The sequence below is a fragment of the Poromitra crassiceps genome, assembly GCF_964638095.1.
Source record: "Poromitra crassiceps genome assembly, chromosome: 3".
Taxonomy (NCBI): domain Eukaryota; kingdom Metazoa; phylum Chordata; class Actinopteri; order Beryciformes; family Melamphaidae; genus Poromitra; species Poromitra crassiceps.
This window is the reverse complement of record NC_139625.1, coordinates 3,844,794-3,858,146: the sequence shown is the minus strand read 5'-3', so window position 1 is coordinate 3,858,146 and position 13,353 is coordinate 3,844,794. Positions and strand designations below refer to the sequence as shown.

The 13,353-nt window shown below is 43.1% G+C and overlaps 1 protein-coding gene across 4 annotated transcripts in view; it reads left to right on the top strand.

Annotated features, from left to right (window-relative positions):
* The window catches only part of syne1b (spectrin repeat containing, nuclear envelope 1b), a gene marked incomplete at its 5' end in the record, with an annotated part of 267,667 nt that overhangs the window by 88,011 nt on the left and 166,303 nt on the right, over positions 1 to 13,353 (top strand). For all 4 annotated transcript variants that reach the window (XM_083634044.1, XM_083634043.1, XM_083634042.1 and 1 more), the window contains 3 exons: positions 8,801 to 8,968; positions 10,168 to 10,326; positions 10,706 to 10,870. In XM_083634044.1, coding sequence (XP_083490170.1) covers positions 8,801 to 8,968; positions 10,168 to 10,326; positions 10,706 to 10,870 — 492 coding nt within the window. The remainder of the gene's footprint in view (positions 1 to 8,800; positions 8,969 to 10,167; positions 10,327 to 10,705; positions 10,871 to 13,353) is intronic.

The following is a 13,353-nucleotide window of genomic DNA, read 5'->3' as shown; positions in this document are numbered from 1 at the left end:
AAGTTTGACAGAAACCCCCAAGCTTTTATAGAGGACGCCTTACATCTTAAAGCTGCATTCAGTGATTTATGTTGGAGCCATTCTATTTATTTGTATTTTTGGCTGTAATTGAGTGGCTGAGAGTTATTCACCAGCCGATGACGTGTTATACGTGCGACAGCGGTGAGAGACATTAATTGAACCAGGTGTGCGACACAGCAAACAGACGCCAGAGAGAAACAGTTTCCAACCGCACCGCACCGCACATTGCACGCTCTTTAAGTTGATTATTGATATTTATTTTGATACTTGAATCCATATTGAACCTTTTTGAACCTACGTTACGTTATTTTGATTTGAACTTAACAAGGCCGCTGCGCTGTACACGTACACACTATAGCCTACATCAAACAAACATTCATCTCTTCATCTGCACGAGAGCGAGAGCTGCAACTCAAGGTAAGAAGACAGCCAGTACTGTGTGCAACTGCGCGTTGGAAGTCTATGGCGTCTGACGGCTTAAAATTGAAGAAAGCCAGGAAAGTAGTTGGAAACTTCTCAAGTTGAAGACTTCGTTTGTCACCGTTGGATTGGAAGGATTGTGCATCGTGTTAATTGTTGTTGAATGTGAATGAGCGTTGGAACGCATTATTGGAGAGTAACGTTAATTTGAAGAGGAACGGGATATTTCCGTGCATTGAATGTTGCAAACCGGCTTGCCACTCGCTCAATAAGCACTCACGTTGAAACATGTATGCACGAAGCCTGCTATGAAAGCCCCGCCCGCGGGTGAAGTGAACGGCGTGGAGCTGTATTGATCAATGCAAGTGTGCGAAAATATTGCTTTGAAGTAATTATATCCAAAGACCGCGAGGCTGGAACAAAGGAAGCAAACATGTCTGAAGAAAGAGAAAAAAGAGAGATCAAAATGACGGAAAAGGGTTTTGAAGCAAAACTTTCTCAGCAAAAGAATGCAAGAAAGAGTACGGTACATTTAAACAGGTGAAAATCAAAAGAAATAATATTGAGTCAATGATGGTGGATTACAATAACGTGGACACTGTTGAAACGGCCTATGAGAAGCTCTGTGACTTAAGTAAGGAATTTTCAGAGCTGCAGTGTTCTATTTATAATTTGCTCCCAGAAGAGCAAAGGGATTCTGATCACAATGAATGGTATTTACCTAAAGTTGCAATGATCAAGGAATTTCAAGAAATTGTGAAAAAATGGTTAAAAAAAGCGGTTATGCATGCCAATGAAGCCGATGACCCAGATTTGTCACCTAATGCAGATACAACAGTACGTGAAAGTTTGCATGCCACTTCTGTTGGTAAAATAAGTAAATGTGACTCAAAGAAAAGTGCCACGAGCAGAAAGAGTAAAGCCTCTGTTCAATCAGCTCTCATACGGGCAGAAGCCAAAAAAGCAGCCCTTATTGCTAAAGCTGCCGTGATGCAACAAAAGCATGATCTTGAAAAAGAAGAAGCTATAATGATGGCTGAGTTTCAAGCTAAAAAGGATGCTCTAAACATGGAAAGTGAAATTGCTGCAGCAAGTGCAGAAGTTAATGCTCTTGAAGAAGCTACTAAGGAAGATGATTATCTACAGTATATACAAAGAGGTGATGATCAAAGGCTTGATGATGATGATGATGATGATGATGAAGACGAAGACGAAGACAACAGAGTTTTGTATACTAGGACTGTCCCCAGCATTCACAAAGTACATGTGCAACGTCATCATAAGAAAAGTCCTGTGCAGGATGACAACAATTCGGACCTGTTGAAAATCATGGAACGACAAAATGAAATTACTCAAATGTTAATTAAAGAACAAAGACTCTCACTTCTTCCGACAAGAGAAATTCCAGTTTTTCATGGAAATCCAATGCATTATTTGTCCTTCGTGCGTACATTTGAGCACTGTATTGAAAGTAAAACCGATAATGACTGTGACAGGCTATTTTTCTTGGATCAGTTCACAAGTGGTCGAGCACAAGTGCTTGTCAGAAGTTGCATGCATATGCCACCTAAAACAGGATATAAGGAAGCTAAGAAATTATTACAAAAGGCATTTGGAAATGAGGTTTTGATCGCTTCAGCTTATCAAGAGAAAGCCCTGAATTGGAATGTGCTCAAAGCAGAGGATAGAAAGGGACTTCAAGATTATTCACTATTTTTAAGGAGCTGTTGTACTGCTATGACTGATATTGACATGCTGCAAGACATGAACTGCCCAACACATATGAAGACTGTCATAACAAAACTGCCTTACAAACTCAAAGAAAGATGGTGCACTATTGCTTATGACTATTGTGAACGCACAGCCAAAAGAGCCAAGTTTAAACAACTTGTGGACTTTGTGGAAAGACAGGCAAACATCGCTTGTGACCCAATGTTTGGAGACATAAATGATGCTGCACAAAGGAAAGACAGAAATGTAAATATTAAAACCAGTGATGGATTTCGACCTCTAAAATCTCAAAAAAGCAGCTTTGTGACAATCACGCAGGAAACGCGTTCAAGGAGTCCAAGCCATGGAAACACTGAAACATCAGAGGAAAAAGTTTGTTTGTACTGCAAAAAGGATCACAACACGGATGCTTGTGAGCAGTTGGATAAAAGGAAACACGAAGACAAAGTGCACTTCTTCAAGGCAAATGGCATTTGTTTTGGATGTGTGAATAAAGGTCACCTGAGCAAAAATTGTAGAAGACGCTTAACCTGTACCATCTGCAAGTTAAAACATCCGACAATATTGCACATTGTGAAGAGGCAAACAGAAGATGACAAAATGGATAACGTCAACACTGAGAAATTGTCAGTGAGCAGTGCAATGGTTTCTTTGGAGAAGCCAACTGGGGCCGGTGACAACCAAACCCTTTCCATCGTTCCTGTTCAAATAAAACTGACAAACAGTGACACCTGTGTACAAACGTATGCTTTCCTGGATCCAGGGAGCACTGCAAGCTTTTGTACTGAAGCACTTAGGAAACAGTTGCATATAAAGGGAAGAAAAACAAAAATACTGCTGAGAACTTTAGGGCAAGATAAAGTCACCAATATTGACATCATATCCGGTCTTGAAATCTCAGGTATTAACAAAAATGATTTCATGAAACTTCCATCTTTGTACATCCAAGAGAAAATTCCAGTAACCAAAGAGCAAATTCCTACACAGGCAGCAATAAGTAAATGGGACTACCTGAAAGAGGTGAAATTGGCCCATACCGATGCAGATGTCGGCCTGCTGATAGGGAATGATGCACCGAATTTGATGGAGCCCTGGAAGATAATCAACAGCAAAGGAAATGGGCCTTATGCAGTTGAAACTAAACTTGGATGGGTTGTAAATGGAATGTTGCACAAAGACAGCCCTGAAGGAAGTGCATTGAACCACATTTTCAGTAACCGTATATCAGTAGTAAATTTAAATGATCTCTTAATTCAACAATATAACCATGACTTCCCTGAAAAGACCTCAAATGAAAAGTCAGAAATGTCAGTAGAAGACAAAAGGTTCATGGATGTAGTCTCAAGCTCAGCTAAAATAAAAGATGGACATTACCAGCTCAAGCTCCCTTTTAAACAGCATGATCCATTAATGCCCAACAATCGGCAGATGGCTGAACAGCGAGCGCTTTCTGTAAAAAGAAAGTTTGAGAAAGACGACACCTTTCAAAAGGAATATACTGCTTTTCTGGAGAATGTGATTGCTAAAGGACATGCAGAAGTTGTTCCACATGATGAACAAAGCCAAGAAGAAGGTAAAGTATGGTACTTACCTCACCATGGTGTTCAACACCCAAGAAAAGGCAAGCTTCGTGTTGTTTTTGACTGCTCTGCATCCTACCAAGGCACATCACTAAATGAACAGTTAATGCAAGGCCCAAACCTCACAAGTACATTACTTGGTGTTCTATTGAGATTCAGAGAAGAACAAGTGGCTATGATGGCGGATGTAGAGGGCATGTATCATCAGGTCAAAGTGACACCATCTGACTCCAACTACCTGCGATTCTTATGGTGGCCAAATGGTGACATCACAAAAAGCCTTGTCGAATACAGAATGACAGTTCACCTTTTTGGAGCAACCTCTTCTGCTAGTTGTGCCAGCTACGCACTTAGAAGAACGGCTGAAGACAATGTTCAAAGTTACTCACCAGAAGCCATTGCAACGATCAAGGACAACTTTTACGTTGATGACTGTTTAAAGTCTGCATCCACTGCATCTGAAGCCAAGGCAATATGCAAGGAGTTGATGAACTTGTGTGAAAGAGGTGGTTTCAGGCTAACCAAATGGATCAGCAATGACAAGTCTGTATTGAACTCAATTCCTGAGGAAGAAAGAGCAGCCGAAGTCAAAACCATAGATTTGGATAAAGATCACATACCTGTTGAAAGAGCCTTAGGTGTGGCATGGAAAGTTGAAGAAGATTCATTCGGGTTTCAAGTGACATTAAAGAATCAAGCACCCACTAAGAGGGGAATTCTATCTGTCATTAGCTCTGTGTATGATCCGTTAGGATTTCTCGCCCCATTTGTTGTCACTGGTAAACACCTGCTGCAAGAGCTGTGCAAAATGAAAATTGGATGGGACGATAAGATTCCAGTTGCCTACCATCAGCTCTGGCTGAAATGGTTAGATGGTTTAAAACAAATGGAAAACATCAATGTCCCAAGATGCATCAAACCAAAACCCTTTGGAAAAATCAAAGAAGCCCAACTTCATCATTTTTGTGATGCTAGTGACAAAGGCTATGGAATGGTAACCTACATCTTGATGACGAATGTAAAAAATCTGAAACACGTCACATTCCTTATGGGAAAAGCACGCGTTGCACCTTTAAAACAAATAACGATTCCCAGAATGGAACTGACTGCTGCTGTGTTAGCAGTACGTATTGACAAGATGTTGAGAACTGAATTGAGGATTGATCTTCAGAAATCCATGTACTGGACTGACAGCACAGCAGTGCTAAAATACATAAGAAATGACTCAAAAAGATTCCAAACCTTCGTGGCAAATAGAGTTGGTTTCATCAGAGAAGCGTCAGATGATGCGCAATGGAGATATGTCAACACCAGAGTGAACCCTGCAGATCATGCATCTCGTGGCCTGACAGCAGATGCATTCACTAAATGCAATGACTGGCTTAATGGTCCTCAGTTCCTTTTAGCCACAGAGGAGCAGTGGCCTGAATCTCCTGAACGTCTTGAACCTCTTTGCTTTGATGACCCAGAAGTTAGAAAACCAAAGGTGACAGCTAACATCATCCAGACAGGCCCAGATGCTATTACAGCTCTATTACATCGCTATTCCAACTGGACCAAGTTAAGAAGAGCAGTAGCCTGGATGCTTGCCACCAAAGACCTGTTGCTAAAATTGAGCAGGAAGCGGAAGGATGTGTGTCAAAACATGCAAGCACAAGAGAACGACCTCACTAAGCAGAAATTGAGGATTGAATGTGAAATGAAAAAGTTCAAAGAATCTCTTGAACCAACAAAGTTGAGTATTGATGAGCTAAAGAAAGCTGAGACTGAAATAATCTGCTTATGTCAAGCTCAAGGCTTTGTTGATGAGATTGCCACCTTGAAGAAAGGCAACTCAAACGTAAAAAAGGACAGCTCAATCTTTAAGTTGGACCCAAAGATGGATCAAGAAGTGCTAAGAGTGGGTGGAAGACTTAGCAGAATGGCAATGCCCGAAGAAACAAAACATCCAGCCATTTTGCCCAAAAGGCACCACGTATCCAGATTGATTCTTGAACACATTCACATCCAAACTGGGCACGGTGGTATGAACCACATGTTGTCAGTTCTGCGACAGAAATTTTGGATTCCATGTGCTAATTCCTTATCAAGGAAAGTCATTTCTGAGTGTGTAACATGTCGAAGAACCCATGCAAATGTCGGTGAGCAAAGGATGGCAGACCTGCCACAAGACAGAGTAACACCTGATCTACCCCCTTTTACTCAAGTAGGAGTTGACTACTTCGGCCCAATTGAGGTAAAGCGAGGACGAAGCACTGTGAAACGTTACGGTGTCATTTTCACCTGCCTTGCAAGCCGTGCCGTCCACCTTGAAGTAGCTCATTCATTAGACACTGATTCTTGCATCAATGCACTGAGACGTTTTATCTGTCGCCGTGGTCAAGTCGTTGGAATAAGATCTGACAATGGAACCAATTTTGTGTCTACAGACCGAGAATTGAAAGAAGCTCTAACAGCTTTGAATCAAGACAAGATAGAGCAAGCACTACAACAAAGAGGAGTGAAATGGACATTCAATCCTCCCGCAGCTGCGCACTTTGGAGGCGTATGGGAGAGGTTGATAAGATCATTGAAAATAATTTTGCTAACCATCACAAGGCAACAAACTCTTGATGATGAAAGTCTTTCCACAGTGATGTGCGAAGTAGAAGCAATATTGAATAGTCGTCCGTTGACAACCATTTCTGAAGATGTCAATGATCTTGAACCCCTCACTCCAAACCACCTGCTTTTGCTGAAGTCGCAACCGATCCTTCCACCTGGACTTTTCAAGAAGGAAGATGTATATGCTCGACGTCGATGGCGACAAGTGCAGTACATTTCCGATCTATTCTGGTCAAGATGGACAAAGGAATATATCCCGCTTATGCAAGAACGACACAAGTGGAACAGAATTAGGAGAAACTTCAGCAAAGGAGACATTGTATTAGTGGCCGATGCAAACGCCCCCCCGAGGTTCCTGGGTTATGGCCCGCATCGTAGACACTAAACCAGACCACAGAGGATTCGTGAGAAGTGTGAAACTTCAGACAAGAACAAGTCAACTTGAGCGGCCAGTCAGCAAGATCTGTTTACTGCATCCTGCACCTGTGGAAAACTGAAGAAAAGATACACACTCACACTCACCCTCACATATTGACATGACATTACATGAAATTAAGAGAAAAAGATTGAAATGTTGTTTTGAAAGAGCATTTAAATCATTTGGCTCCTGTTTTTTAGTTATATTGTTATTTAGCACGTGCTCATAACAATAGGGGCCGGTTATGTTGGAGCCATTCTATTTATTTGTATTTTTGGCTGTAATTGAGTGGCTGAGAGTTATTCACCAGCCGATGACGTGTTATACGTGCGACAGCGGTGAGAGACATTAATTGAACCAGGTGTGCGACACAGCAAACAGACGCCAGAGAGAAACAGTTTCCAACCGCACCGCACCGCGCATTGCACGCTCTTTAAGTTGATTATTGATATTTATTTTGATACTTGAATCCATATTGAACCTTTTTGAACCTACGTTACGTTATTTTGATTTGAACTTAACAAGGCCGCTGCGCTGTACACGTACACACTATAGCCTACATCAAACAAACATTCATCTCTTCATCTGCACGAGAGCGAGAGCTGCAACTCAAGGTAAGAAGACAGCCAGTACTGTGTGCGACTGCGCGTTGGAAGTCTATGGCGTCTGACGGCTTAAAATTGAAGAAAGCCAGGACAATTTAAGTGTTAAATGTCTCTATAGACCAAATCAGCGGGGATGTTTACATTTACTTCCGGGTACCCCTGAGGTCCACACATTATAATGGCGGTGGACGGCACAAACTGACGTGTTGAAGACAAAAACAGACAAAGAAGACAAAAATGGTTCGTCCGTGTTGTGTTGTTGTTTAATATCATTCATAACAACACTTTCACTAACGTTAGTGGAGACCAGACTAGCTAATTTACCTGTTGGACCAGACCAGAGTAGACTTGACGCTAAATTAAATTAACGTGGCGTCAGTAGCTCTGTTTGTAACGTTAACGTAACCTCGCGTCACCAGGCTCTTCTACGTTAACGAGTCTGCAAAACAGCGAGTTTGACAGACAAACAAACGTTATTAGCTAGCTAACACTACATAAAACAAACACAGAAGAAAGGCTAGATACGTCGGACAAGCATGTTTACCAACCGTTTAACCATTTAAATTGAAAGTAGTCGGCCGAAAACAACGAGAGGGTTTGACAGCATTTATTTGACAACACGCACATTTAAACCTGCCGCCTTCCCCAAGTGGTACCCGGAAGTAAATTTGTTTACATGGTGACGTCACGGTGATTTGGTCTATAGTCTGACAACAATCACTGAAATAGAGTGTTTGGTCAGTGACTTTGAAACCCCCAACCCCCCCGCTGTCCTCTATCTCTCTCCTGTAGTCCTGCAGGCAGGGCGGACCTATCTCCACAACCGTAACTCGTGGATGGCTCCGTTGGATTCGGGGTGAAAAAATACTTATAGTCCTTTAAAAGCATCACAATCTGACCTTCCGTTTGCAAGAAAATGTAAACATTTCTCTGATTGGATAGCGGGAGGTCGGCGCCTAATTTTTATCCAATCAGATAAATGTTTACATTTACAGTTTCGGAAATACGTCTGCCCTGCATGTGGGGCTACAGGAGAGAGACAGAGTAGTTCCAAGTTACTGACCAAACACTCTGTTTCAGTGATTGCTGTCAGAATATAGAGACATTTAACGCTTATTTGAACACAAAAACATCGCTGAATGCAACTTTAATGGGTTAGTTAGTCAGTTAGTCGACGTATCGGAAAAGCAACATAATTACAAAGTGCTAACGCTATTAGTGTGTGTCTGTTTTCTCCAGTGGAATGAAGGACCACTTAACGATGGGCACAGGGGTGTTCAAAAGAAAAAAAGAAGCGATACAAATGAGCCTGCGTGCTATTCTGCTCCAACATGACCTTGTTCCTGAGTGTTTTTTGAACCATAAAAATGAAGGTGTACTGACACATCTCCCTATGCATCGCCATGCTCTCCTCCAATCAGGTAAGGGAGAGATGTTTGCCTCTGCTGAGGGAGTCCCAGTCGCTCCTTCCTCAACTGGAAGAAATGGAGAAGAACATCACGGGCTTCTACCAGGCGCTGGAGAAGGCCAGTCGCATCACCAGCACCAGGGACTCTGAGGGCCCCAGGGACTTCAAACACAATTGCCAGGTGACTTGAGCAAGAGTTTCAATATGATGCCCAAATGATGATGTCATGGTTCAAACCACGTCTTCAAACACTTTTCTGTCAAACACACACACACACACACGCACACACACACACACACACACACACACACACACACACACACACACACACACACACACACACACACAGGGGCGGACTGGGATCATAATTCAGGCCGGCCATTAGATACCAAGCAGGCCGGGCCGACGCGCGTGCCGGCGTCCGAAGGGCAATTTGGGCCATTTGAAGCCAGATTTGGGCTGTTTGAAGCCCAATTTGGGTCGTTTGTAGCCAGATTTGGGCCGTTTGAAGCCCAATTTGGGCCGTTTGAAGCCCAATTTGGGCCAAGTCCAATTTTACAATGAGATGCACCCACTTTAACCCTGAATAAAGTAATACAACCACTAGTAAACCAGTAGACAGCGCCTGGCCTGCTGTTCAGTGAGTGGCCTGACTGCGGGCACCAAAAAAAAAAAATAATAATAATAATAATAATAATAATAATAATAATAATAATAATAATAATTAAAAAAAAATTCAGGCCAGGCCAGGCCAGGCCACCGGGCATTTGCCCGACGTGCCCGATTATGCAGTCCGTGCCTGCACACACACCAATAGAGACACTGCATGAAATAGGCCACGCCCATCACGGGGGGAAATCGCTCCGTTCGCTCCCATAGACCAGCGTCATTTTCCTTGAATTAAACATAGCTAAAAGCTGTTGTGTGGTGGGCTGCGCAGGCAACAAATGTAAAAAATCGCCAGTTAAAGTTTTTTTGTACTCCTGAGCAAAACAAGGAAGCCATTGAGAATTGGCGAGAAGAAAAATGTGGATCTAGCTGTCAAGGAAGGAAGTTGGAGTGTTCATCTTCCGTATATACGATCTTTTTGTACAACACGCAACCATGCACGTGACATAGGAGAATGCCAGGATTGGAGGGGGGGGTTTCTGTTTTCCCCCGTTTGGGGCGTGGTTTCTGAATGATGACGCGTTACGCAGTGTCTCTATTTTGTGACTGTTGTATTCATCTGTTTAATTCCTTTGTCCACATTCCTATTCCCCTTTCCTTTGTTTTTAATTGATAGCTGGATTTTGAAGTATAATATTAGCTGCTCATGTGTTGATTGTATTGCCTGCAAAGCACTTTGTAAACACCCCGCCTGTCGTTGGAATACTGCAGGAGCTGGTGACCTTCACGCAGAGCTGCAAGAAGTGTCTGACAGTGATAGAGAGGAACCACCAGAGCATTCAGAAGATTCTGGACAACAGTAAGACCCTCCAACACATGGACATGGCTCTTCTGCAGAAACGAGTAGCAGACCTGCAGTCCTCTTCACAGGTACATCGCGTCGTCTGCTAAGTCAACACTAAAGTGTTAAGTTAATGCACACATCAAACGTTTGAATGTAAGTAACAAGAAGTTCTTATTTACAGTCACACCTACAGTAGCATTCTGCTTTGAAATAATGCAATAATAAATGTTTGTCACAAATCACTTATGCACCACAGAGCCAATTGACAGACAGCTCTCTAATTATAGTATTAGGATATTATAAGTAATAGGATAGGATTTACTCAGCATTATCAGTACAATGATTTACTCCTCGTGCACAGGTGTCAAGGCAGGATTGGAAATAATACGTTCAAATTAGCAACACAAAAAAAGCAAAAAGAATAGAACTTCATACAGTACAAATAATATCGCTATGTGTGTTTAGGCCATGATCAAGGAATCTACAGAGTGGAGGAAGCATGTCGAGGCCAACAGCAGCCTCATGAAGAGGTTTGAGGAGTCTCGGGTGGAGCTGGAGAAGGTTCTGAAGATGGCACAGAGTTGTCTGACAGAGAGAGGCAACCCGGAGGAGCTGCTCAAGAAACACACAGTAAGAACATGGCCCCTCCTTGCCTTATTCCACCTCTGAAGCATACCATTTACAGTATGTTTCACCATTATGGTTTGTCTTAGTATGAGTATGAGTATGATAGATAGATAGATAGATAGATAGAGTACTTTATTAATCTTTAATTAATCTTATTAATTAAATACATTTTTATTAATCTTTAAAAATTCTTGTGTTACAGCAGAAGTCAAAATGTCAGTACATCTCAGTAAAAAACACACAAAAGAAAAAGCCAATGTAAAAAATATGTCAGACATAGAGACCATGTCAGAAACATGTCAAGAAAGCACAGCATTTAAGTTATCCTATCTACAATAACGTTAAATAAAATAAAGATCAGAAAATAAATTGCACCTGTAATTAACAGCTGTAGCAAGCACACATGTTCTATGTGGCCAAAATGGACATTGTGCAACATCATTATAATTATAAAGTGACATACAGCAACAGCAATGATGAAATGAGGGTTCACCAGCGTATCTATGGGAGGGGTGTGGAGGAGAGAGGGAGTGAAAGGAGGAGTCTGCTCTCCCTGCATGTATCTATGGGAGGGCTGTGGAGGAGAGAGGGAGAGGGAGTGAAAGGAGGAGTCTGCTCTCCCTGCATGTATCTATGGGAGGAGGGGTGTGGAGGAGAGAGAGGGAGAGGGAGTGAAAGGAGGAGTCTGCTCTCCCTGCATGTATCTATGAGAGGGGTGTGGAGGAGAGAGAGAGAGGGAGTGAAAGGAGGAGTCTGCTCTCCCTGCATGTATCTATGGGAGGGGTGTGGAGGAGAGAGAGAGAGGGAGTGAAAGGAGGAGTCTGCTCTCCCTGCATGTATCTATAGGAGGGCTGTGGAGGAGAGAGGGAGAGGGAGTGAAAGGAGGAGTCTGCTCTCCCTGCATGTATCTATGGGAGGAGGGGTGTGGAGGAGAGAGGGAGAGGGAGTGAAAGGAGGAGTCTGCTCTCCCTGCATGTATCTATGGGAGGAGGGGTGTGGAGGAGAGAGGGAGAGGGAGTGAAAGGAGGAGTCTGCTCTCCCTGCATGTATCTATGGGAGGAGGGGTGTGGAGGAGAGAGGGAGAGGGAGTGAAAGGAGGAGTCTGCTCTCCCTGCATGCATAGATATATATAAAGGCTAGATAGCTTACCCGCGCTGCCGGCCAATGGAGAGCGACGTCGTCGCATGGCGGCCATCTTGCTACAGGGAGCTACTAGGAGTTATGAGCATCTGTTGTTGGGTTAGTATGGCAACATCATATGATCATAACTCCTAGGGAAATGGATGAAACTGCATGAAACTTTGTGCCTGAATCCCTCTCATGGCATAGATGCTTCGGTTTAATTTTGGTGTAATTTGGAGCTCATCAAAAAAATAGTGTTTTTAGTGTTTTTTTTTTTTTTTTGGTCTATCTCGGGAACGGAATATGCTTGTAATAAACCAAACCGTTTGTAAATCCGTCAAGATTTCAGCGAGTTATGAGTATTTTTGTCTGTGCAGGTCACCAGCTACCATAGAACGTACCAGAAAGGCACTGTAGCAAGATGACGGCCGTTCAACGACGCTGCTGACTCCGCCTTAAGCCATCTAGCCTTTATATATATCTATGCCTGCATGTATCTATGGGAGGAGGGGTGTGGAGGAGAGAGGGAGAGGGAGTGAAAGGAGGAGTCTGCTCTCCCTGCATGTATCTATGGGAGGAGGGGTGTGGAGGAGAGAGAGAGAGGGAGTGAAAGGAGGAGTCTGCTCTCCCTGCATGTATCTATTCATAGCTTTCAAGGGGCGTTACGTGCTGCCGGGAACGCCCACCTGGCGGTCAAAAAAAAACTTGTTCATTCCGTTGCCTGCGAGTCGACTCACGCTGTTTGTTCAGCCAAAGTGCCGGATAGCCTACTTGTTGTGCTATCGGTTGCACTAAACCGACGAGGAGACACGCCTGGCTTGTGTTTTACAGAATCCCGTCGGAGAAAGAAAGGAGAAGGTTGTGGATTTGTGCGACGTGGTTCAGTCGCTGGGGAGAGCAACATTTTTTTGCTTTTTTTTCTACCATCAAAGTACACACGTCTTTGCTCTTTGCGGCCAACATTTCATCAAAGGTAAGCTCAAGTAACGTTAACGGGGTATTAATCATTATTGTAACGTTACTTGAGCTTACCTTTGATTAAATGTTGGCCGCAAAGAGCAAAGACGTGTGTACTTTGATGGTAGAAAAAAAAGGCATTTTTTTTGCCCTCCCCTGCGACTGAACCATGTCGCACAAATTCACAACCTTCTCCTTTCTTTCTCCGACAGGATTCTGTAAAACACAAGCCAGGCGTGTCTCCTCGTCGGTTTAGTGCAACCGATAGCACAACAGGTAGGCTATCCGACACTTTGGCTGAACAAACAGCGTGAGTCGACTCGCAGGCAACGGAATCAACAAGTTTTTTTTTGACCGCCAGGTGGGCGTTCCCGGCAGCACGTAACGCCCCTTGAAAGCTATGAATG